Below are 26,447 nucleotides of genomic sequence, written 5' to 3'. Positions count from 1 at the left end.
GTAGAATAATCTATATATGGTAGCATAAATTTATTAGACGTGTCATGTATGCACATATTCTTCAATTAATTCATTGAGAATCCTTCTTTTTATTTCATTAACAGATTTGTTCTTATGCACGGAAGTTGTAAATTTAAGTTCGATTTATTTCCACAAATATACATCTTTTTTATTAACAAAGATTCAAACGTTAAACATTAATAAGAGACATCCGGTCTTGATTAGTGTAAATCTCAAATGAACTAAAATATCTAACATAAATAGTTACTTTACGGACAACAAAACATATAAATACACAACGATGAATAGATGCCTAAAGAAGAAAATTGAGATCCAACTAAAACTCGACGTGAACAATTAGATTTCACTCTAACCATCGATAAAGGAAAAAGTTGAACGATATCCAAACGTCCACATCTAACTTCAACCAGATTGTGACTTTCTCTGTTGAGACAACAAAACGTATAAATACACAACGATGACTAGATGCCTAAAGAGAGAAAGTTGGAAATCCAATTAAATCTCACCGTGAGCAATTAGATTCACCCTAACCATCAATAAAGGAAAAAAGTTGAACGATATCTAAACGTCCACGTCGAATTTCAACCAGATTGTGACTTGCTCTTTTGAGGCATAGTTTCCAAAAACAAAAAAATTTGGACTAGGTTTGGATTAAACCCTACTAAACCAAATCTTAGGTTAACCTAGACATGTTAAAGTTCCTAGCTCCCATTCTATGCTGTCCCAAATCCTAGGTTAGTAGTACACACAATTCCGGCGCTTTCACATATTCCGCGAAATAAATACCCGCGTCCGCCAGTTCTTCCGATGTCACTAAATTTTAAAAATTATTAAACCCTTTCAACTTCTCTCTCTCTCTCACTAACATCTCTTCGCTCCCCAAAAAAAACCCTAGAAATTTTGAAGTTTTAGTCCCGCGCTCAACAGTCAACTCCATTCATTCGAATCGTTTTAAACCTCTTCGCCCGATTTCATCTGCCCTATCCCTCCAATCTTTCTCTTCAGTATTTAACTTCATTTTACCTGTTTAAATGAACTGAGTTGAGGATTATTTCATTTGCCTTGACGGAAGTGGTTCCAGTAATTGAATTGTGTTAGTTGAAGGTTTCAGTAAGTGAGTTTTCTGAACTTGATTTTGACTTTCGTTATTTTGATTATAAAGGGTTAAATGCGTTCTGGGTTTTTGATTTCTTAGGTTAGAAAGTGTTGAAAAGTTCTGATTTTCTCTATTCAGATCAGTTTATGTCATGCTAAAACTGTAGAGATGGGCAGATACTAAATATTTCAAATATTCGAATTCATTTAGCATTTAGATTTAATTTGCTCAGTTGGGTACTTGGGTGGCTATGATTTTTTTCGCCTGGGCAGATATTTGATTTTAGGTTACCTACATTTTTGGCATTTAAGTTGTGGTTCTGTTGATACTCAATGGATTGAACTCATTGATTAAGGCTATAATTTGATGCAAAAACTCCGGTTGTTCAATTTTTTCGGTGTTTACAACTTTATTCTCTGGTTAAGTTAATACGTACTCTATTAGAAGAATCAAGTAAGATTTTTTTCTTGGCTCACATATTCTCATTTTTGGTATCTATATTTTGGCTATGTGAATTCGTATCGGTCTGGCTTCATTGAATAAGGAGGGTATAGACTATTTATTCCCGATTGGCCGAATATTTGATTTCTGTTTGTCAACGGTTTCGTTTCACATTTATTTTGTGGTTGTCAATACTTATTCCATTGGATTAATTGATCAAGGCTGTAAAATCATTTTGCTTTGCCATGTACTAGATTTTCAAAGCTATCCGCATAATTGGTATTTAGATTCTGTCTGTGCTGTTGTTTGATGCTTATTAAAGTGTATTCATGGGGTAGCGGCATAAATACTTCCCCACCTGGCGAGATACTAGATTTTCAGCTGTTCGCATTTTTTGCTATTTACATAATTTAGTATGGCTATATTTTTTGTTACATTGACGGTACTTTTACAGTTTTACTCTCCTACTGTTTCGCTTGTTTTATGCAATATTTATATGTTAATGATGCCGACTTACGATGAAAGAGGCAATGCATCATTTGCCTTCAGTTATGTAATTTCTTTTAACATTCAATTCAACAAAGTTAACAACATGTGTGGGATATATGGAAATTTTTGTTATTATGGCTGTGATACTAGAATTGATCTGAACAATTAGAAAATTTTATATATGACTTTTTTCATTTCTGTAATCCAACCCAACACAGTCATGATATTTAGTGGTCAGTCTTTAAATTAGCATTGTCAGTTTACTGAAATAATTTTTCTTGTTTTTGTGGCAATATCAGGTAGGGATTGTTGACATGGCTGAGTCCTCAGATGTGAATAATATGGAGGAACATCAAGAGGAAATTGAAGATGCCTCTAGTGCTTCCGGGGATTCATTTATTGATGATTCAGATGATGGTGACCCATCAGTGTCTGAACATGATGTTGAATCACATGCGGAGGTAGGTTCTTTTAGTTGCTCGTCTTTCATTGCGTCCCTCATCTAGCCGCCTACTCGAGGCTTAGTCTGGTATTGCTGAATTTGATGATTTTCACTTAGATGGTTCTATGTCATTGAGACCAATTTCGTATTGGTAGTTAGTAATATAGAAGCCTTATTGGTTAAGATAGGTAATCACCCCTCACCATGAATATTAAATAATGAAGTGTTTTCTTTTCTCTTCTTATTATCGCATAATTATTTTTGTTCAGGCACCCTTGACCGATGAAGAAATTGAAGAGCTAATTGGTGAGCTTGTGGAAGTTGAGAGTAAGGTAGTATTCTTCACACTAGATTTTGCCTTCAGTTTTCATCTTTTCCTATGTTGTTATTTTTCTCATTCTAAATGTTTAGGCGGCAGAGGCTCAAGAATCACTTGAAAAGGAGTCTCTTGCTAAAGTTGAGAGTGAAGTAAGAGCTGAGTTGGCCGCGAATCTAAACGGGAAAGATGTTAGTGTCTATTCTACATTTTTCGTTTTCTCAGCTATTAGCCTTCTATAGCGGATTGTGCTTATGTGTTCTCACTGGTGTTTGTTTTGTTCTTTTTATAGTTGGAGGAAACTGTTGCAGCTGAAATGGAAACTTATGTTGAAGAATGGGAGACTCTGCTCGATGAGTTGGAGACTGAGAGTGCTCAGTTATTGGTGAGTTTATCTTCTCATTTTGAATAAAATCTTTGATTCTTGAATCTTGATGCACATTATGCGAGCTTTGACAAACCTTCTTTTTCATGATTTAAATATTGATTTTCCGTCTTGCGGGCATTTTCAAGTGACGATGAATCTCCTCATTTCACTTATTGTTTATTAATTGCTAAAGGGCATCAGCTGTCATAATTATATCTCACTACAAAACTTTCCAGTTTCTTTAATATTCCTGTTTCCTACTTTCTTTAAGAGAAGGAATGTGTGTGGCTTTCGTTAACATAGCTGAGTTCAGGGGAACTGAACTGTTAAGATCTGATGCAATGATAAAATATTAGGCAAGTTCTATCTGTCTTCGTTATGAAACATTATGTCCTCTTCAATTACTGTAGTGGTCACTGGTCACACGTTGCATATTCATTTTCTTCCCCCCAAGAGCTGGTGTTGCTTGTTCTTTTGGGGGCTAGCTTTGTTTGGTAATGTTGATGCTCATTTTTCTTCAATTGTACAGTTGTTACATTATTAATGCAAATTCTTTTCTCCCTTGACAAAAGAAATAAGGCACAATTTTCTCCTATGTTTTGCTTGAAATGTTCCACTCAAATTTTATTATATTTTCAATCAGGTTGTAGCTTCGAGTTCTACTTTGCAATTTTCATTGTGTTGATGAATAATTTGGCTTGTACCACTCACCTACTCTATCTTATTAGAAAGAAACTGTGATGAAAAATCCTCTCTCTTGCTTTTGCCCGGGAACTCTTACCAGACCTAAATTATAATGATTAGATGGTTAAATAGTTGTAACGTTTAATATCTTTTTGGAAACAGTAGTTTGTGTATTTTAGTGTAAGATCTATACCCTTAGAAACTTTCCTTTCTTCTGAGGGAGTAGTTGCGATAATCTTGCAAGCACTAATTTTATTAATTCATCATGATTTACTCGGTATGCAATGTGGTACATGGCTTCTACTACAGGAACAACTTGATGGATCTGGTGTTGATTTACCAAGCATCTATAAATGGATTGAAAGTCAAGCCCCTGATGGTTGTTCTACAGAAGCTTGGAAGAAAAGGACACACTGGATGGGGTCTCAGGTAACTAATGAAGTAACTGAATCCATTACAGATGCAGAGAAGTTTCTGCAATCTCAACGACCTGTCAGGAAGTATGTTGCTCCTGTCTCGCCATGTTCATCTAATTATTCTTGCACCAAGAAAGGTCGGAATTTAATGTTTGTATACTCGTTGTGGACCAGGAAACACGGTAGACTCATGGAGGAAGGTGCAAGTGGTTTTATTGGAAAGAAACTTGCTGAGGAAAGCAACAAAGAGATTATCTCAGAAAATGCAGAGAAAGATTGGAATTCTTTCAATGAAATTATTCAATCCCATCGTTCATCTGAGAATGATGTATCATTTGGCGGGAAGCATTGGGCTTCTGTATATTTGGCCAGTACACCACAGCAAGCCGCAAATTTGGGTCTAAAGTTGCCTGGAGTTGATGAAGTGAGTAAACTATGTCTGAAATCCATCTACTCTGTTGTTTTTTCGTTCCCATATGGCAGTACCAAGCATTTTGAATAAGCAAAGGTAAAGTATAGTTCAATGTTCCACAAGGAAAAGCAGGAAGTGATAATAGTAAAAAGCTATTCACCGCTATAGACCAGAGGCAGACCAAAGGGGCTGTTGTTGCTTTCTTATTTTAAAAGCTTTTTTTTTTTTGAAACTTTGAATGAATATAGTTGAGGAGATTATTTGCAACACCCCTATTTTCAGAGGGATTTGGATCAGGGCCATGCCACCTAGAATCTCAGATGCTTTACAGCCCACCACTCTACTTTACAAGTTTTCTAGTACTTGTCCTAATAGTGTAGCATCAATAAATGGCACCATGTAAGCGGTTGTAATAAGTGCAAGTTGATCCTAATTTTCTAGGATCAATAAATGGTACCCTGGAGGCAGTTGTAATAAGCACAATTTGACCGATATATGCTTAGAATTCAGTTGACTAACGATCCTCTGTTTCTGTTTAAGTAAAAAATTGTAGCAAAGACAGACAGTACTCTGTATCATTTATATCGTCTGGTGCATTTTGCTACTTTTAAATATTTTATATTTTGTTAGATTTGGTGATACTTTTGCGCCTATTTGAACTTTGAATGCGATTTTGAGCAACAAATGTTTACTCAGGTAGAGGAAATAAATGATGTCGAAGGAGATTCCAGCGATCCATTCTACGCAGACGCTGTAGCTAACGAGAAGGAGTTAGATCTTTCTGAAGAACAAAAGAAGAACTTTAGGAAGGTTCGTAAATTTTGTTGTACTTCAGCTGTCACCTCACTTGTGCATATCTATTTTCTAGTTTGTTATTTGAAGTACCCATTTTTAGTTTCATGTCTTTGATTCTTAGCAAGCTACTTTAATATCATTAAAATTTCAGGTTTTACAGATAATCTATTGTAAGAATTATAATTCTTCTTGGATTACATTTATAATTATTGCCTCGTACTGCGATATTTTTTTTCGTATGAAAGCGTGACATTGTGTGATTGCTATGGATGTATTATCTGTTTTTGGATTGAGTGGAAGTTGGCAATATTAATAAATGCAGTGCCTGTGAACGACTTAAAACTTAAACTGTAACCTATGTGATGATGGTGATGTAGCATTTGGAACTTACAATATTAGGCCTAATATGCCTAGTTGTTTATACAGACTTCAATGATATAATCTATTTATGTGTTTCAAAAAAAAAAAAAAAAAATCTATTTATGCTTCTTAATTAGTGTAAAACCTGTAGCTTCTGATTCTCAGCTAGTTTGGAAGTTCCCAGTGAGATATTGACTTCTCTACTTCATTATCTCCTATTTGTACAGGTTAAAGAAGAAGATGATGCAAATATCACAAGGAAGCTTCATCTTCACCTGAAACGAAGAAGACATCGGTTCCGAAGTAAACAGGTTGAGTTTTTTTGTTACCCTATAGCCCTTGCAGCCTTGCTTTTTGACTAAGAAGCTTCTATGTGGCTTTTTTTTTTTTCTTGTTTTACTTTATGGGTTGCTCTCATTGGTTGCATTGGATAACTAGCTTGGCTAAAGGCAGGAACATAGATATAGTGTGACTTAAGTTATTGAAATGCAGCTTCTGAAAGACTATTGTAGTGATTTCGTTTTTAATATTTGCAAAAGAACTTCTATCAATTGTAATATGCTTTATATGAGCCTTTTTTGCATGCAGGAGGCCTCTCGGCAAGAGGTTGACTCAACTGATCAGGGCACTGGGAGCAAGTTAAGTGACTCCATCCCTTCGAATGATTATTCTGAAGCTCTTGACGGCGAGAAAACTGTGGGTGTAGGTTTACCAAAAGCTGCCAATGGTGACGATTCTCAAAATGTGAACCTAGAGGTGCCTGAAACCACTGAAACTTCTAGTAAGTTTGATGAAGGAAGGCCAACCGCTAATGGTACTTCCCTGGCGGCTACTGAATCAGGGGCTTCTGATTTAATTGAATCAAGAAAAGAGAAGCGTAGACGTGATGATGAGGACCCAGATTATAACACCAAAAGGAGTCGGACGGTAGTCATAGATAGTGATGATGAAGAGCACCTAGTGTCTGATAAATCTGTTTCTCATGTTTCCGGTGAGGTTAATAAGGATCTAAGTTCCTCACTGCAAGTTAAGGAAGAAGTTGACGGTGTAGATGCTGAGAAACTTCCTCCACTGAGCCCAAATGCTACTGAAGCCTCTGCAACTTTTCGTTGCACTGCATGCAGTAAAGTTGTGGGGTCTCCAGAAGTGCGTCAGCATCCACTTCTGAAAGTCATCATTTGTGAAAGTTGCAAATGCGTGGTTGAAGAAAAAATGAAGGAAAAGGTATGCATCACTGTGCTAGAACCTTTTAATTCCAACCTTTTACCACAGTAGGATCAGTAAGTGGTACCGTACCAGGAACTCAATTTTACCATAGTGAAGTGGTGAATTGGTGATAGCTAAGTCATAGCTAATTAGCTATCACATTAATGTGTTCCCAAATAAGATGATTGTATACTTGTAGATGTCATCCTGAAGTTTAAGTAACTTAACTTTGCAAGTTAAATAAATGGTTAGTTATTACATACTACAATGTGCAGAATCAAATAGCTGCAACTCTGGTGCTTGAGGTAACACAATTAAGAGAAAATATAGGGCCATTCATGTGGTAATTAAAATTTTTTTTTTTCATGAAATGGAACGGCTAATCTTATGACTGATACAATGTGCGGTTGCAGGATCCTGATTGTTGCGAGTGTTATTGTGGATGGTGTGGAAGGTGCAATGACCTGATAAGTTGTAAATCATGTAAACTTCTATTCTGTACAACATGTATAAAGGGGAATTTTGGTGAGCAGATTTTATCAGAATATCAAGCCTCTGTTTGGCATTGTTGCTGTTGTTCTCCAAATCTCCTGCAACGCTTAACTTCAGAGTGCGAGAAAGCCCTTTTAGCTGAGGATCAATCAGTTTCTAGTTCTGATAGTGATTCCGGGCAATCAGACAACGGCACCAATGCTATGAACGGGTATTATGTTGGTCTCTTGTTATGTTTTATTTGCTTTTCAGCTTTCCCTTTAGATATTTCTGTTCCATATTTGGATGTTATAACTTGCAACTGTGAACCATTTCCTCTCCTTTAAAATGTTCCTTATATTGGATTGGATGTTCTGTATTTGAGACAACGATACAAGACATCCTAAATCACGACTCAGTAAGCTGTCGGAATTCTCAGACCAAATAACAAGGATTTCTTCTGAGTGATAGACGATTGGTTCTGCTTCACCTGTCATAAATAGTTACTGTTTTGCAGCGAAGGCGAAGGACTGGGTTTTGTTGGATCTTCAAATACTGTACCAAGAAGGGAAATTCATTGGCATAGTAATCTTTTTCATGTCATAAACTACAAATCTTTTCCCAGTGATGAGAGGAGTAATTCTTTTTGCTTGCAAGTTGCATCATTTATGGAAAGGAAATAGGATCGTGATACACCTATCTCAATAGTCAATACTAGTCCGATTACTTTTAATTTAGGCACCACCCAGGCTTATTAATCTGGCTCCGTACTTCCATGGTGCTGCGCCTTTCCTTGGCATGGGTCTGCCACTGACCATCCATGCTCTCCACCTTACCAATTTACGGCCAACCCACCCAAAATGCCTAGGTAATATGTACCATGGTTTTGAAGGTCTTCTTAAACAACGAGAGAGCAAATGCTTTGTGCATGAAATTTCTATTTGACATCATCCACCTCCACTTAAGGAATTAGGTGAGTCTTCCTAGGTTCTGTTACAATTTGATGTATCATCCATCTTAATACCATCCACGTCCTCCATTAGCCTAGTTCCAGATGGTACAATGTTTTTCCTTGTTTTCATTGTGATGGAAGTTAGAATGGTGTATTTTTATTTGGTCCATATAATAGTTCTCTATCTTGATAACTCATTATTAGCTAACAGTGGAAAAAGAAATCAGCAGTGGGTGTATACTGAGGTCCAATATGGGCACTTGTTCCCCTTGACATAGTAATGAACCTTGATGTGCCAAAATGTTGCTGTCTCATTCAAATTGTAACTATCTTCCTCACTGGTTTCAGAGCAAGGAAAAGGCGCAAAAAGAGGATTAGAAGAATCCTTGATGATGCTGAACTGGGAGAAGAAACCAAGAGAAAAATTGCAATTGAAAAGGTTTCGTTTTCCTGATATTTATATAAATGTTTTCTGATAGGAAGTTTTGTCTTTCCTAATTCCTTTTATAAATGTCTTAATTTTTGTACTCTTTGGATCTAGGCCCGCCAAGAACATCTCAAATCACTGAAAGTACAGTTTACTGGCAACTCATGGCTTAAGGAAACTAAAAGCTGTGTTAGCATTACAGCAGAAGGTGCCACTGTTGACGTGCTTGGTGATGCGGCAAAAGGATATATAGTAAATGTGGTGAGAGAAGAAGGAGAGGAAGCAGTGAGGATTCCCCCAAGTATCTCAGCGAAGTTGAAACCCCATCAGGTTTGTTGGTCAATGTTTTGCCGTTTAGTGTTTTGATTTCTCTCTCTATGTTTTTGGACTATTTGTTTGGTGTGGATGTATTTCGTGTTCATGACCCAGAGATTTTCATTACGAGTAATGGTTAGGTTTAATGTGTAAGATATATTCAGAAATTTTAAGATTCTTTACAGAATTTTATATTGAAGAACATAAACGTAGGGAGAAGTGATAATTGTACTTTAGTGTAGAATTTCATCACTGAGCAACCCATTGCTGATGTGGATTACATAATGAAACCAGCTTTTTGGTCAAAGCATGATTAGGTATTTATTCGGGCTGCGGGCAAGATGATGCTCAAGTTCTAAATATGAAACTGATGGGGGATGAATTTTATGTGGCTGTTTGGTAGGAATATATGCATGTAACTGATTTCTTGGTGTAATTCTTTTTAAAATCATGTTTCTCGTTCAGATTGCAGGCATAAGATTCATGTGGGAAAATATCGTACAATCTGTCAAAAAGGTGAAGTCTGGTGATAAAGGTCTTGGTTGCATTCTAGCTCATACAATGGGCCTTGGTAAAACGTTTCAGGTATTTTTTTCTATTTACATCATGTCACATTTTCTAGTTAATGTTAACTGACGAACTTATGAGGCATCTTCTTGCAACTATAAATTCCTTTTGGAGCTAGAAAGAAGTAATATATCTAACTGAACTCATAGTTATTTATCATGCTAGTTATGTAGTTGAATTTCATTGCTGATTTGTATGTGCAGGTGATAGCTTTTCTTTATACTGCTTTGAGAAACGTTGATCTAGGTTTAAAATCAGCACTTATTGTCACACCTGTAAATGTGCTACACAATTGGAGGCATGAGTTTATGAAGTGGAAACCTGATGAATTAAAGGCTCTTCGTGTTTATATGCTGGAAGACGTTTCAAGGTTCACCCTCCTTCCTTTTGAGGCAATGGATTAGATGTTAATAACTTAAATTTTTATTTTTATCCAAGTACATATTCTCTTTGTAATCAAATCCGAGGTATCCCTTGTGTTTTTTGTAATTACTAATTGTCATTCGGATTCTTCTTCAAAATGACCACATCTTGATTAACCAAACCGAGGTGCTTAATGCCGATTTTGTTATTTTTGTCCCAGAGAGAGAAGATTAGACTTGCTATTAAAATGGAGAGCCAAAGGAGGAGTCTTTTTGATTGGTTATTCTGCTTTTCGGAACTTGTCACTTGGAAAGCATGTGAAGGACAAGAATATGGCAATGGATATATGTAAGGCATTGCAGGTATCATTTCGCTGAATCTTAATGATATACCGTCCTTCACTTTTGTATTGATATGGTAGTGTTCACTTCACCGGCTATTTCGTAATGCCCATCTTTATTAAATCTACCTGAAAACTGTTTCCTGTGCCGGTAATGGAATAAATCATTTTCGAATAGATATAAGCTTTAAAAGTTAAATGTTAAAGGGTTGGTTAGTTTTAAATGTTTATTGCGAAATTAACATTGTAGGGATTACGTAAACTCTCTGCTTCCGCCCAATGGCACTACTTTAACTCCATAACGAAACCTTTTAAGTTCTGAATTATGTGTAAGAAATCATGTGCTACTCGTTTTTGGGGTCCTTGAAAAAGGAACGTGCGATCAAATTTTCCTTACGATATAAGGATGTCAAATTTCTCACGTGGTCTTATTGTTGGCACACAACAATCTTCTCTTTTTGGGCCCTTAAAAGATGTTGCCCATTTTTCATATCGTTGTCACATCAGTTGTCTTTTTCTTGTTAATAGTTACCCTTTTCTCGTGCGGAACAAAAGATTGTGGTCATTTAATAACGATATGATTGCTTTGGCAGGATGGGCCTGATATATTAGTTTGTGATGAAGCCCATATAATCAAAAACACAATGGCTGATGTCACTCTAGCATTGAAGCAAGTGAAGTGTCAGAGAAGGATTGCTTTAACTGGATCACCTCTGCAAAACAATCTAATGGAATACTATTGTGTAATTGACTTTAAACCTTCTTTTTCTTTTGGTCGATTTAACTCTACTAATAGTTTGTTTAGCTAATTTCGGAACCTTACAATGTTTATCTTTTCATTTTATGTGGACTAGATGGTGGATTTTGTAAGAGAGGGATTTCTTGGCAGTAGTCATGAGTTTAGAAATCGGCAAGGCTTCTTCACATCTTATGTCCTTGTGTCTATTTCCTTCTAATGATATTGAAGTGTTTCTTGCACTTTTCATTGTATTCTGATCACATGTAGGTCCCTGTGCAGGTTTCAGAATCCCATCGAAAATGGTCAACATACTAATTCCACATCAAATGATGTTAAAGTTATGAATCAGAGATCACATATCCTCCATGAACAACTAAAAGGTTTTGTTCAAAGAATGGACATGAGTGTGGTGAAGAAAGATCTTCCCCCAAAGACTGTATATGTAATCGCTGTAAAGCTTTCACAATTACAGAGGAAGTTATACAAAAGATTTCTTGATGTACATGGGTTCACAAATGTTCAAATATCTGGTGAAAAAAGTATAAGAAGGCGATGTTTTTTTTCAGGATATCAAGCATTAGCTCAGGTACAATCTTTATACTCTTGTAGGAAGATAACTTCTCATCTAATTTTCCAAATTCTGAGTTTATTGGAAAACTGTTATTGCTACTGTTTTGACGCATGTGCATCTTGGTAAGTAGGTATGGAACCACCCGGGGCTCTTGCGGATGGCCAGAGAACATAAAAACCACCAAACACATGAAGAAACTGTGGAGACTTTCATGGTTGATGGCAGCTCTAGTGATGAAATAGAGCATGATCTTTTAAGTGGAGGTACCAATTTTTTTTAGCTTGCTTCTGTTTTCTAGCATAACTGCACAAGTGATGGTGCATTATTTATGTTTGTTGAGGTTTCTTTCTATGTCAGGTAGCAACACTAATTTTAAAGCTGTAGAATGGTTGTGTAGTTGCCCAAGTGATTACCACTACTATACAGTTGTTGACTCGTTATCTACTCATCAGCTGATCAGGTTCCCTTCACCTGACGGCCTGGGCACTGTTGAGAAATGGTAAAAGAGAAAAATAGCGTTTAAACAGTTGACCGAACAAAAAAAATGGTCTCTTTGGGTCTATGGACATTATTTAAAAAAATAACATTTAAAAAATATTGTTGTGGACAAAGCAAAGGAGACACTATAATGGCCACATCAGATATGATCTCCCACAGAACTGCTAATCTTCTATACTATATATCTTTTTGTTTATGCTTGTATTGAGTATGACTAATCACCTATTTTACCAATGAGTACTTATTGATGCAAGTTATTCCAGTATGCATTACCTAACACCCTTTATTTTGCTGTTAAACAGTGAAGCAGAGGATGAAGAATGATTTCATGGGCAAAAAGAGCGATAATAGCTTTATTCACGAGGTTCTGTTATTTTCACCATATTGTTTTGTAAATAGACAAAGTTCCAGAAAAAAGTTGTAATTAGATTGTGCAATGTGTCCATGAAGCGAGTTGGCTGTTTTAGTTGCTTCTCATCGTTAAGTTAATGTGACATCTGTTTCAACAAAAAAAAGTTAATGTGACATCTTGCTAGTTCTCTTTCCAGGGGTGGTGGATGAATCTTTTTAATGAAACAAACTATAAAGAAGTTGAGTACAGTGGTAAAATGGTTCTGCTACTTGATATTCTATCCATGAGTTCTGCAGTTGGAGACAAAGTACTGGTCTTTAGCCAGAGCTTAACAACTCTAGATCTCATAGAGTTTTATCTTTCAAAATTACAACGAGAAGGAAGAGAAGGGAAATTCTGGAAACAGGGAAAAGACTGGTACAGGTATGTACATAGCACCACTTTATCTTACCTTGGCATTACTTATACGCCATGGATGGAAGTTTAGCATCCAGTGGTATAGTTTAGGCAGAAATGATGCGTGACAAATATGTCGGTTAAAAATATCTAATGCAGTGCCTTTATACCTTACTAATTGCTTTGGATGGCATCCATAAGTTCTTTTTAGCTTATAATCACGTGATTAGTTTTGGTAGTTTGCAGCATGAAGGTAAGCACCATATGGTTTTAGAGGAAACAGTAGTTTCCTAGTTGTTGGACTAGCGACTCAGGAAAAATGGACAATCTGTCAAGGTGAAACATGATATTCCAAATTAATTTGTAGGTTTATGAAGGATTGGCTATTGAGGGTTTAGATAGCTTATTGGGTTACCGTGGTTGAGACGGTTGAGGAAAACTGTAATCACCCTTTTGATAGAAAAAGGCGATACAATAACTGACCTCCATGCAGGTGTTTAATAGAACTCTTAATTGTCAAATGATTCATTTCCTTACATTAGAATGTCTTAGTCTCCTTGCTAGGCGACCTAGTGTTTCATCTGTTACCTTGGGCGCATAGGCGAGGTCAGGCGAACCTCACGACATAGATACACGAACAACTTCCTTTTATGAAAGGACTTTAGGTTTTGGAGTTCAAGATCATTTAGCAGCTACCATGATATTAACAGTAAGGTTGCAGAGTTCAAGATCATTTAGCAGCTACCATGATATTAACAGTAAGGTTGCAGTTAGAAAAGGATTTACGTGCCTAAATACTCAAGTTTTTCTTATAATTGACATATGGTGGATGTGCCCTTAAAAGAGCATCAAATAACTGCATTTGGAGCTGCCTAGACTAACATCAGTTTACTTGATTAATGTACTAAACAGATTGGATGGAAGTACAGCTGCTTCAGAGAGACAAAAGTTAGTAGAGAAGTTTAATGAGCCGATGAATAAAAGAGTGAAATGCACACTGATCTCAACAAGAGCTGGGTCTTTGGGAATCAACCTTCATGCTGCTAATCGCGTGGTTATTGTTGATGGTTCCTGGAATCCAACTTATGATCTCCAGGCTATATATCGGGTTTGGAGGTACGGTTTACCTCGTGTTTCATTTGCAGAGAAAGAAGTATGCTTTGTTTGTTCTTTTCTCTCAAGCCTTTTTCTCTTTCAGGTATGGCCAGAAGAAGCCTGTTTATGCTTATCGGTTGATGGCTTATGGTACAATGGAAGAAAAGATATATAAACGTCAGGTAATAGAACTTATATAATTACCATTCAATAATGCCCCAAATCAGAGGTTTGGGAGGCAAGTGATTACAAGTCAATGAAAGCAAGGTATGTAGAGAGTTATTTTGGCTTCTTGCTGAATGAACAGGTGACGAAGGAGGGTCTAGCAGCACGGGTTGTGGATAAGCAGCAAATTCATAGAACTATGTCTAAAGAGGAGATGTTACATCTCTTTGATTTTGGTGAGGATGATTGCCCTGATGCAGTTTTAGAGCAAGGACAAGAGTCTCGACTAGCGGCTACTAAAGTGAACCAGAAGCCTCCTAATGGAAGTGGTTCTTCTGATAAGTTCATGGAAAGCTTGCTTAGCAAACATCATCCACGGTAAAATTTCTACCTTTTCTGACCCCTCTCATTTTGGCTAATTTCATATTTACGCGCCTTTTTTTGGCGAACTGTATGAGAAACTTCTCATGAATATACCAACAGCATGACCAAGTTGCTCAGATGTTGTTTGGGTCTGAGTTATTATTGGACCCCATTAACTTAAATTCCATCTTTTGTCTAATTTTACGGCCTGACCATTTCATGAAGTACATGAACAAGAAAACGTTATCCGCAGGGATTTCTAGCCATCTGATGAAAGCATTTCGATGACTGAATTTTGGTCATTACAGAGGTCAGCTGTTTTCACGCCACATCATAGACTTGGCGGATGTTATTCACCTAAGTTATTTGAAGTTAATCCAAGACCTCGGATTTAATTATTTCAATCAAATTAATTCTAAATTCCGGATGCTACTCAACAGGTGGATTGCTAATTTTCATGAGCATGAGACTCTGTTGCAAGAGAACGAAGAAGAAAAACTCTCGAAAGAGGAGCAGGATATGGCGTGGGAGACATTCCGGCGATCTCAGTGGGAAGAAGTACAGAGAGTTTCAGTTGATGAGTCAACATTCGACCGGCGGCCACCCATACCTCCTCCTTCAGCAGCAGCTGCTGTTGCTGCTGCTGCTTCTGCCGCCGCCGCTGCTGCTTCTGTTGCCGCCTCTGCTGCTGCTTCTGTTGCCGCTGCTGCTGCTTCTAAGCCAGAGAAAAAAGTCATTGATGAACTGTTCAAGGGAAGTTCCAGGAATCGAGAATTCCGACGAAAATGCACGAATCTTTCGCACTTGCTAACCCTAAGAAGTCAGGGTACAAAATCAGGATGTTCGACTGTTTGTGGAGAATGTGCTCAGGAGATCAGCTGGGAAACCCTAAACAGGGATGGAAAATCAGGAAAATGAGGTTGTGGCCATAAATATACACATGCAACTTCATAAATATATCTTATATATTTAGTCCATGACTGTAAATTCCATATCCTGCAAAATATAGCAATACTCTCAAATGTCAAATGATAATGTTAGGTTTTTGTAGTTAGGCTATCCTGTTGCCTGCTTCATTTTTTTTGAAAAACTCGAATGGAATGTAATCGTATAAACTCGATTAATATATACATCAAGGTAGCTTTTGAATCTTATTTTGTATATGATTTTCAACAGAAAAAAGAATCTTGTATATGAAGTCTAATCATCTATAAATCATTCATTTTTTCTTCTCGAAAGTTGTTTGATGATATTGTTATCGTCTGTTGTCGGATAATTACTTATCTCTCTGTCGTGTTTCATCTTTGAGTTCCATTATCAGGCTTGCTTGAAGAAAGGTGGAAGTCAATATTTTAGCTTAGGTGAAGCTTGAACTAGGTGGTGTTTATTCGGGCTGTTTGCCCCGGACAGGCCCGTTTTAGGAGAGCCTGGCCCATACTGTGGACGGTCTGGTCTGGGTTTGATTTTGAGCACGAATGGCAAGTATGGTCTATCCCGGTAATGAGCTCTGATTGGACGCCTGCCAGGCCATCCTGTAATCCTGTCCCAATGTTTTTCCAGTCTGGTCTGACCCGGTAGTGAGCTCTGCTTGGACAACCGCCAGGCCAACCTGTCCCAATGTTTTTTTTTCCAGACGGTTTGAAAGCAGTAATAATGATTCATGCGCTTATAAACTATCTGGCTCTTTGTTTTCCCTAACTTTGGATAAAATATCTCAAAGAAGTTTTAATGATTTCTTCAAACAAATTTCTCGTGACTAATAATACTCTTTTAAGCAAAGAGCTTTCCGATAATTTCTCCTCTTATAACAAAATTTAAAGCTTTAAAGAAAAAATTATAAATGATAATATTTTAAATTTACTAACAGAACAACCCAGTGCCCCAGCACGATCTGGCCCAACCCGATTAGCAGGCCTGTTCTGGGAAAGGACTGGGATATATGGCTCAATGGGCTCGCCTAGCCCGACATTTTCAACCCTAACGCCAGGCCGGGTTGATGCCCAGCCAGCTGGCCCGGCCTGATAAGCACCAAACAAGCACACTGCACAAAATTAATGTTTCAAGACAGTGCTACTGTCAACAGTCAAGTGGTCCAAGGTGTTGACATAAACTCTAGAAAGCCCTGGAGGTCCCAGGTTCGAATTGGGATTATTAGGGTATAAATAATGTAATTGGGCTTTAGGCCATTGTCTAGTTGGGCTACAGGCCTGGTCTTGTTTGAGTGGGCGGTTATCGAGCTTATCACATCTATATGATGTATTAATGACAAATGTAACGACTAACGTAAGATCGTAACTTCCAAACAAAAAAAAGACAGTGCTACTTGATTTTCCATCATAGAGAGCAAAACAGTAAAAATAGGTTAAATACTTTCTCATAGATCATCATAACTATCATACTGAACTTGTTTCAACTTTATTTGGTATTTAACTGAACTGACATATTACTTGAATCAAACCCTGGACAGGATGGAGTTTTTCATCATCAAAATAATTAAAAGATTCTTGTTCTAGACAAGTATGTCCAAAATTGTTTTTGGCACAAATGATTTGCCTAAGAAGGCTCCGAACTCATACTAATATTCTCATGAAAAGATAAAAATCAAGCAGAAAGATGAATCTAAACGAAAATTTATGAAAACATCTTCATTTTCACCTATCTGTGCTGCTACCTATTTCTGGAGCTCTAGGGCAACTTGTACATTCCTTAGAGGCAGTGGGCGAAGAAACATCTGTTGTGAGACTTATTCGCATTGTCTGGGTTTTCTCATCATTTGATGGAGTATGAACGAGCGCTTCCATAATCAGGATTTCCCAATTTTGTGGCCGCAAAATTGAAAGCCACGATTCTACAAAAAAGAAAAAACGATCAAAATGAATTAGACAATAAAATTGGGAGCTATTGTTTAATCCAACGGTTCCAACATGAAGCATTTACTGCATTTGGAGAGAAGCTTAAGATCGATACTTTGAAAGTTCACTCGGGATGCAACTAGGAAACCCCGTCGCATAATAGGAAGTTTAGAAGGTAAAGATAATTGAACTTGAAACGTGTGTATATATATATATATATATATATATATATATATATATATATATATATATATACACGACATGATGGTTAAGTACGAACCTCCGTGACGAACAGCTTTCAACTGAAAAATACCACTTCCGTGTGGTCCAGAAACAGGAAATGTGCAAGAGACGGAGTTTCTCTTATGAGCTACGGCTAAGGTAGCATTGTACCAAGCACCCCTTTCAATTGGCTCGCCTAAAGCCTCTACAACTGCCTTGTTCTGACTTGCTTTTTCAATAGCTTTACTGGAACAATATTCAAACAAATAACAGAGAATAGTTAGCTTTTTCTTTTGTGTTCCCCTATCGAGAGTTCATAACATGCAAACTGTTGTTTACATCACACAAACCACATCTCATTCAACTTAAAATCTAGAAGCCCAACTAAGAAATATTCTTTGAACATGTTCATTATTTGTCTTAAATCATTGACCATGTCCACTATTGGATTTGCAGTAACAGTGATAACATTAGGAATATATTTATATATAACCAAAAAAAGACAAACGCGTTTTCCTTTTTGTTTAAATTCATGTTATCATGGATGTGATGAAAGACCTAAAGTTTCATCTAGTTGAGTTTTCACTTTATTTGATCCCTAAACTGATCAACATTACACAACGGTGAAATTTCCAAAGAACGGAAGGTTCATAGAATACGTAGATCACTTCAGTACAGGTATGGGTATGCGATACATTACCACGTGAGTATCGGGTACACTGGAGGTATACCTCTTTTGTAGAGTCCGGTACGTTTTAACTATTTTTACTAGACAATAAATACTAACGATGATGCATATGGATTAGTTACACCTACTCTCAGCTATTTTATCTCTGTTAAACTTAATATCTTCACTAGTTAAACAAGAAGTCTATTACTTAACTTAACTAGTTTAACTGATAGACTTTTAAAATGAAATGGGGTTAAGTAAGAGTGGAGGTTTTGGTACGCCAAATTTGGGGTACCGGATCACAAACCCACCCCAAAAGGGTATGAGGAATCCGATACATGGTACACAAGAACATGTGATTTTCCACATAATACAAAAATAAATTTTTCTCCAACTTACGGAAAAAAACATGCATTTTCAACTAAAGTGTAACTCACTCACCTGCTACAACTGCTATAAATTGCAAGATCATCAATAGCACTCAGACCAACACCACCAGTAAGACTGATTAATATAATCGGAACGATCTTCCGAGTCAACGACTTCTTGCTCTTCCCTTTCCCAGTAGAAGTACAAAAACTACAAACAATCAATGATATTATCAATAAGAGTTAACAGAACTCAACTTCATAATCAATTATAACCATAAGGGTAATCGAAATTCTAATCTTTCATATTCATTTTGTATTTGGCATTTTGGCTTGGGAAAATGGGTAAGAGGGGATTTCATAACTTCCCCAAATTATTATTGGTTATCAATTTTATCACTAGAGTTTACCCAAAACTCAATTTTCCCTAAGAAAAAAAATTCTCATATAGAGATTACAAGAGATGGGTAAGCTGAAAGATTGTTAATTTCTACTTGTTCATAACTAAAAAGGAAATGGGCAGTCCTAATTATCACTTTTTGATTGGTAATCTTAATTTCTTGAACAAGAGACAATATTTCGTGATACAAACTTAAAGGGTAACTGAAATTACAGACAATTTTGGATGATAATTAGCAAGAGATTAGAAAGATAGAATCTTTTACCTAGCTAGCTGATTCGTTTGAGGATTCTTGGATAGAGCTGCTGCTATCAGTTTTCTCCCTAACATATTTTGCTACTCTGTCAATTTTGAAACTAGGGTTTTGAAGAGAGATAGAGAGAGAGAGGGGGTTTTTTTGTTTCCAAGTTGTGGTTTTTGGATGGAAAATGAAAAGAGAAGTCCAAACTCCATAGCAGTGCTTCTACGGGTATCATTACTACTAACCTACCAGCCAGAACCCAGTCACCAGATTAGAACCGGATTTAATTTTCGGTTCTGTTTGGTAGGATATCCGTCCCGACCGTTCGCGTGTAACTTTTAGCGACGGATCCGTGACATTCGTCGGCGGCGGCGACCTTCAAACATTAAAAAAAAAAAAAAAAAATTCCTCTAAGTTCTCTCTCATTTTCTCTCTCTCTCTCAATACTGGCTGGCGAAAGGCCCCCCTTCGCCAACCAGGATAAAGAGAGAGAGAGTGAGAAGATAGATGAATTCTTTTTTTTTAATGTGGAAAGTTGGTCGGCGACCTCCGTTGGTGAAGACGCAGCCCTTCGCCAGCCAGTAATCCAGTATAGAGAGAGAGAGAGTGAGAAGGTAGATGAATTTTTTTTTTTCATGTTTAAAGGCCGCCGACCAGAAAGTTGGCTGGCAACCTTCGTCGGTAAAGATGCTGAGGTGGCGAGAGGATAAGGTGGTAGAAAGAGGTGATGAGATGGAGGAGAGAAAGGTGATGACTACTTAACGAACATTTAACGGTAACTGAAAAAGGGGACCTTCTGGGTATTTTCAATAAAGTAGGGGGCTGCGCGGGAAGTTGGTCATAAAATATGGGGCTTTTCGCGGAATACCTCCATTTTTAATGATAGTTTGGTCGTCATTTTAGGGACGCTAAATATGACATTTTAGCACTGTTTGTTTGATCTTTTAGCGACTGTAAGCGTGACATTTTAGCGCCTGTTGGTGTGACAGTTTGATGAATGTTGCTGTGAGAGTTTGACGACAGCTATCGTGACCTTTAGTGTCAGTTAGTGTGATATTTTAGCATAGATTAGCTTGACATTTTAGCAATGGTTAGTTTGACATATAGCAACTGTTAGCTTCACATTTTACGGTCTATCAAGTATCAACATTACATTTTAGCGTTGTTTGTGTGAGATTTTAACATGGGTTGGCATAAAATTTTAGCGCTGGTTAGCGTGCCATTTTAGCTACGGCTTTCTTGTCACGTTTGTGATGGTTTACACAACATTTTTGGCGATGGATTGCGTTGCCCTAAGCACAACTGTGGAGTAAAGTATATATGGGGTTACACTCAAATAATGCTTTGTATAGACAGTTTTACAAACATCTGAACCAATTTCTTCTCTGCTTGAAAGACAAGAAGAAGAAAAGCACCTGTCGATCGATACCATGACTTCCTTTCAAAGCCGGTGAGCACCTATGGTAGAAGAAGAAAGTGAATGTCAGTCGGAACATAAACTAATAACGGAAATGTAATGCCTTTTAACCATCTCGATAGTATACGGAAAGGTTTCAACAGAAATCTTAATCACTTCCTAGAGTACAGATATTTCTACCCATAAAGAAATTGATCAGTTGAGAAATCAAAAATATTGTACTCGAACCACATGGCACAAACAGAAACTAAGATCAGCTCATAAATGATAAAACTTCAATATCACCAAATACAGACGTCTTTCGGGAGACTGAGGTAGTGTTTTCTATGTCAGAGGTTGGAATTGACTCGAGTCAGATGTCTGATTGTTTGTTTTTGTCTGACTCGGCCAGATTTGGGTCCATTTGAGTCGCATACAATTCAGACTGAGACGATTCAGATTCAAACAATGAGAGGAAAAAACCATCACCTAAAGTTGAGAAGAATATACCTGCAACGATTCCTTGATTCCCTTCACGGTCGAGTTATTTTATTGATGACATCAATATATATATGTCGAATGACTCCATCTCTCCCATTAGCACCAATTCCGCGACTGTTATCTTTCTTCTTTCTGACACAGAGATGATCATGAAGAATCTGATAACAAACATGTATTTGCTTCTGAAACTATCAAATCAGGATAAAGATCTCTAGAAAGTTCGATTTTCATAATACAACAAGCTATAGTTACAACAAGCAACAGAAAACTTAATTATATTACTTTCAATCACGATACATGAGTGAAATTTTGAAAGTGATCGACTTTCAAAACCGAGCAAAATCACATTCTAAATGGAAAAATATCTAATAGTACAAACACCTATTTTCTCTAACAAACCTCACTAAAAAACAACACAGTAACTGCTTTTGGGTTCTGCCTAATATACTTACAATAATAACCCATAAATTTTCTCATAAATGGTCGAGGTTGAATGCCAAAACCATGTCTATATGTGTGCGTATGTCCAAATCGATGTTAACCTCGTTCATCTCCAACCCAATTGTTCTTCTCTTTTGGTCCAGTGGGCCCTTCCTCCCCATACAGCTCCAATGGAAGTTTACTAAAGATATTCTCCATCGGAAACCTAATGAACAGGGGTAAACGCGTCATTATCTTTTCTAGTTCAGATGTTCCATCGTATACAATTTTTGGTCCCCACTCCCTCATATACTGCAACCAACATGGTTCTATAACAATCCCATCTCCAAGATACTCAGCTGCAACTATTTGATACTTAGTGCTTGAATCCACGGAAAAATTGCTCTTAGCAGCGTCGTTTCTCACTCCTATACCAAGCAATCCTTGGAGATAGTTGCCCGGGTGAGGGAAACTTGCATGACCACTTTTGGACGAATAAACAATTGGCTTGTTCCCTTCGATAAACTCCAATTTACTAGAATCCACCCATTCCCCACCACTGTGCTGTGAAAAGTATATATTCCAGAGCTCTCCGGTGAAGTTGCTAATTCGGAGTGTATAATGCTCCCAATCACCTACATGTTCCCCAATCTTACTTAGAGCGAGATTCAACGCTCCGATCTTGAGGGTACCCGGTCCATTGAAGGGACAAAAGACCCACATTACAATGTCGGTGAAGGTTCCTCCAAGAGCAGGTTTCACGTGGACATAAAGCTCAGAACTCTCTAAATTCCCGTACTTGACAAAGCTCTTATCATCTTCTTTTGGCAAATCAATCCAATATTCTCTGTCATTTGATCCGCCAATAGGAAGGTTCGAACCGTTAGAATCAATGGGTGAACCTACCGAGTCCCCCTTCTTGTATAACATAGCCCCATTCTTGAAAAACCATGTCACGGATGAAGGTAAATAAATTTCGTCGGGATGAAAGAAAACAGTCGGTCCATAATGTTTTATGAGAGCATGGATCTGGCCCATAGTCGGCATTGCATGTAAAGTAGGATCAAGGTTCTTCAAACACGCAATATCTATTTCATCTCCGGGGGTCCAGTGACTACTGCAAAAGAAGGTCCCAACAGACACACCTTTTTCAAGCATACCTCGACGGCGAGGTCTCGTATTCCAAACCCGAAACGAGAACTTGGAAGATTCGGTTTCAAGAATCATAGTATGGTTCTGACAGGAAACTGTTAAATCAGCTCGAACACATCTCACTTCTTCAACCGAAGGTTTTCCTGGAGTATTAGTCACTAAATATCCCATAGATCTATAACCCTCGGGTGGTTTCGGAAGCCAAAAATAACCATACCCGTCATGGTTTTCGTCTCTCCAATCATTTGTACTATAAACTAATGTATAGTCAAGTGGTTTATCAAGAGCTGGTGATTCAATCACGGGCTGGGAACTTCGATCAGTTTGTACTCTCACTTCTCTAGCAACCAGGACAAATCCATGTAAAGGTTGATCATGTGCTTGTCCATAGTGACCAAGGCAGAAGAACTCGTTTGGTATTCCGACGGGTTTATAGAATGTGACACAATTTTTCTTATTCTTCGAAGAATTACAACTCCAAATACTCTCGAACTTGGTGATTTGAAGAACTTCAAGTTCTCCTAAACAGATTTTACCTGTACCAAACCCTTGGCCTGAGAAGGTAACAATTTAATCACTTAGAATAGCCAACCCACAACAAGAAACTAACATTAGAAATGAATTAAACACAAAGAAAACCTTGAGAGCTAGGGTTTGAGTATTTGAAACTCAAGAATGGTAGCCAATGATGTCCATTCATCAATATAATAAAGGATACCTACCAGCTAAAAAGAGCAAAATGTATAAAAGGGAAAAAAACCTAATTACCATAAATTATACAAACCAAAATCTTCAAAAAAATTCTAAGAGACCAAAAACAGATAAAACCCATAATGGAGAAATTAAAATCAACCAACAAAAAGAAGCAATACCCACAAAATAAAAACCTAAAAAAGTCAAGAAAGTTTGGAACTTTATCATAAAACATGACATACCTTGAGGCCATTCTGGAAGTGGTGATGGCAATGCAAATGGTTCTAATTGAGGGTTACATACATCATAACCATTACCCCAATATAAACACTTGCATCCATTCATCTTCTCTCTCTTTCTCTAGGGTTTTGGAGAAGATGCTTGGAAGGGGGAGAAGAAATTATGAGGGAAGGGATTGGTTAAGTTGGTTTGCTTTAATAGGCTCCCATTGAAATAATTCATCTTCCACCCACCTAACTAAAACTGAAAAGAATCAAGCAGAAGTCATTAAATTTGTGAATTTGATTTTCAAACTCATTTCCTAATAATTTGTTTGGACAGTGGTCCTTGTATCTCTCATTTCCTAATTATTTGATTGGACCAAATCTCCATTTTTCCACATTTTTTTCCTAGACTTTTCTGTTCATTAATATGGTTGATTAATATCTAATTGATAAGGGTTAATTCCAATTTGATCCCCATTATGTGACAAATTAGAAAATTTAGCTCTCATATTTGTCTAGCATTTCAATTTGGACACCAACAAAATATTTTCATCACTCAAACTTAATGGTGAACATTTGTTTCCCATTGTTACCATTATTTTTTTTTTTAAATCCTTCTTAGTTTGACGATTAGGGGCGGGCAACAGTCGAATTTTTTCGGTTTTAGTTTGAGTCGAAGTCAAACCAATAAGCGGCGGTTTGACTAAATCGTCGGCCGAAACCGAGTCGATTATTCGATCAACCGACATGATTCGGGCCAGTTTGGTTCGACTCGGTTGAGTTTCGGCTGATCAGTTTAACCGGACACAATTTCATTTGGTTTTATTGCATAAAAAATAAATTTCTTATTCTCGATTAGGGTTCTTTTAATTTTTTTTTTTGAGTTTAACACTTTTAAACAATTATTATTAACTTAGGATAATAACGCTAATTCGAAATTTATTATTTAAGTTTGGTATTTCTTGCTCTCTACTTCTATATATAATATTTTAGTATGATAAATACTTGAGGGTTCGGTCGGTTCGGCTTGGGAGGTTTCTAGAAATCCAAGCTGAACTGATATAAGTTGCTCGGTTTTTCGGGCGAACCGAGTCGAACAGTGATCAGCTCGGCTAAAAAGTCTATCGGTCCGACTCGACTCGTGTAGTTCGGCCGGTTGGTTCGGTTTTTTGATCACCCCTAATCACGATCACCTCTACCACTACCACTACCACAATTTTTTTTTTCTTTAGAAACCTCATGTCGGGGTTCTAGGAAAAATCCATATCGTGATTTCAAGTGACTGGAATCTCATGATTTCAATCGAAAATCTCAACTGAGATCCCACGTCGTCATGGGGTCTCTGTTCAAATAAATGACTAAATCCCACATGGTTTATGTCGCAATATTCGAGTGGAATCGCATTGTTTTAATTGAGACTTCTGATTGAAAACCATGGGATTTCAGTCGGGGATGAATCGACTGGAACCCTAATATGGGGTTTTAGAGTGAAAGAGGGAGGGTGAGAGAGAGAAGATAATGATAGTGGTCAACGAGAGACGAAAGTTGGCCATCTGCGCGTGACCCATTTCGACGAATCCAAGAGAGAAAGGATAAAGAAAAGAATGTTTTTGAAATTAAAGTAAAAAAAATGAGAAAATGATAATGGTTAAGTTTGACTAACGAAAATGTAATCTTTGGGCCGAATTCAGACAAACATAGATGCAAAATTTTGTAGTTGGCCATAAACATGAGTCAAATTGGAATTAATAATTGATAGTAATACTTTTAAGAAAATGGAGATACTCATTTGGAAATTTTCAAGTTACATTTCCTCGTGTAACAGTAAAAATTATATAATTTCACACGAGAATATAAAACTCGAGAATGAGTATTTCAGCCATCTACTTACCTACCCCGTCGAAGCAACGTAATAAATTCATGAAATCATGAAAAGAAGAATACAATTAAATATTGCAAACCCCACATAATTAGCAAGAAATGAAAATCATTAAGTTGAAACTCATCTAAAATAAGTAATGAACTTTCTCCAAAGAATTTTAAGAAAGTTAATCTTATAATCTTTTACTTTTTCTTTTTATCAAACTAAGATTATTTATAATCATCCATTGAACTTTTTCTTGTACTTAGTTGGACCTTATACATAAAATGCTTAGGAACAAAAAGTAAAAGAGAAAAGGTTTAAATTAGATAATTGAATTAGGAATTGTTAATTAAACCTCTAACATGAGATTTTGTGCAAAAGCAAAATATCTAGAGAATAGAGACAGACTTGGAACTTTCTACAAAGAAACATGAATGTCACTGTGGATGAGGAGATATCAAACCTTTTTTTTTTATTGAAGGAAAAATCAGACCTTAGCAATATCAACTAACTTTCAGACAAGCTTTTAGGTCTTCCTTTGACGATTAGGTAGGTTACATCTTATAGTTTTGGTCTAGTTTAACACTTGTTGTACTCCCTGGCCCCTGCTTGGCAATGACATTTTATTTGGGTGTAATTTCAAGATTTTCGGATAAAAAGAATGAAAAGAAGTCATGAATTATTATAAAAACGTGCTTACTCAATCGCGCGAGAACTTTTATAAACCGAGAAAAATATGATGCCACACATGTAATTCGAGTAGGAGAATCAAAATTACATCCTTC

General features: G+C 37.0%; 3 protein-coding genes across 8 annotated transcripts; 1 reads left to right on the top strand and 2 right to left on the bottom strand.

Moving 5' to 3' along the window:
* Positions 1–495: 495 nt before the first annotated feature.
* ATRX (P-loop containing nucleoside triphosphate hydrolases superfamily protein) lies at positions 496–15,897 on the top strand. 5 transcript variants are annotated; one of them, XM_086662870.1, is made up of 26 exons: positions 496–1,135; positions 2,347–2,508; positions 2,759–2,821; positions 2,901–2,996; positions 3,098–3,190; positions 4,166–4,356; positions 4,447–4,696; positions 5,381–5,494; positions 6,067–6,150; positions 6,431–7,063; positions 7,459–7,748; positions 8,817–8,907; positions 9,010–9,225; positions 9,676–9,795; positions 9,981–10,147; positions 10,361–10,502; positions 11,074–11,223; positions 11,335–11,390; positions 11,499–11,805; positions 11,921–12,053; positions 12,591–12,652; positions 12,837–13,063; positions 13,949–14,152; positions 14,235–14,313; positions 14,439–14,674; positions 15,100–15,897. In XM_086662870.1, the coding sequence occupies exons 2-26, from the start codon at positions 2,362–2,364 to the stop codon at positions 15,575–15,577; spliced, it is 4,629 nt and encodes a 1,542-aa protein (XP_086518996.1). In that variant the 5' UTR covers positions 496–1,135; positions 2,347–2,361; the 3' UTR covers positions 15,578–15,897. The 5 variants fall into 5 exon arrangements, with proteins under 5 accessions (XP_086518996.1, XP_086518993.1, XP_086518995.1 ...); XM_086662867.1 differs by having other exon boundaries at positions 6,428–7,063; XM_086662869.1 differs by having other exon boundaries at positions 702–1,131; positions 6,428–7,063.
* A 1,120-nt stretch (positions 15,898–17,017) lies between these two features.
* LOC147555351 (cytochrome oxidase complex assembly protein) lies at positions 17,018–19,666 on the bottom strand. The gene is made up of 4 exons (XM_086662866.1): positions 19,437–19,666; positions 18,845–18,982; positions 17,792–17,979; positions 17,018–17,507 (listed from the first exon to the last, which is right to left on the bottom strand). The coding sequence occupies exons 1-4, from the start codon at positions 19,499–19,501 to the stop codon at positions 17,311–17,313; spliced, it is 588 nt and encodes a 195-aa protein (XP_086518992.1). The 5' UTR covers positions 19,502–19,666; the 3' UTR covers positions 17,018–17,310.
* Positions 19,667–21,557: 1,891 nt separating this feature from the next.
* LOC147555350 (hypothetical protein At1g04090-like) lies at positions 21,558–24,349 on the bottom strand. Of its 2 annotated transcripts, none has more exons than XM_086662864.1 (2): positions 23,817–24,349; positions 21,558–23,435 (listed from the first exon to the last, which is right to left on the bottom strand). In XM_086662864.1, exons 1-2 carry the CDS (start codon positions 23,917–23,919, stop codon positions 21,847–21,849), a joined length of 1,692 nt encoding a protein of 563 aa, XP_086518990.1. In that variant the 5' UTR covers positions 23,920–24,349; the 3' UTR covers positions 21,558–21,846. The 2 variants fall into 2 exon arrangements, with proteins under 2 accessions (XP_086518990.1, XP_086518991.1); XM_086662865.1 differs by having other exon boundaries at positions 21,558–23,417; positions 23,817–24,219.
* Positions 24,350–26,447: the final 2,098 nt, after the last annotated feature.

The sequence above is a fragment of the Eschscholzia californica genome, unplaced genomic scaffold (assembly GCF_041429995.1).
Source record: "Eschscholzia californica isolate CP2 unplaced genomic scaffold, dmEscCali1.0.p SCAF_2, whole genome shotgun sequence".
NCBI lineage: Eukaryota > Viridiplantae > Streptophyta > Magnoliopsida > Ranunculales > Papaveraceae > Eschscholzia > Eschscholzia californica.
The sequence above is the reverse complement of the archived record's forward strand: the minus strand, read 5'-3'. Positions and strand labels throughout refer to the sequence as shown.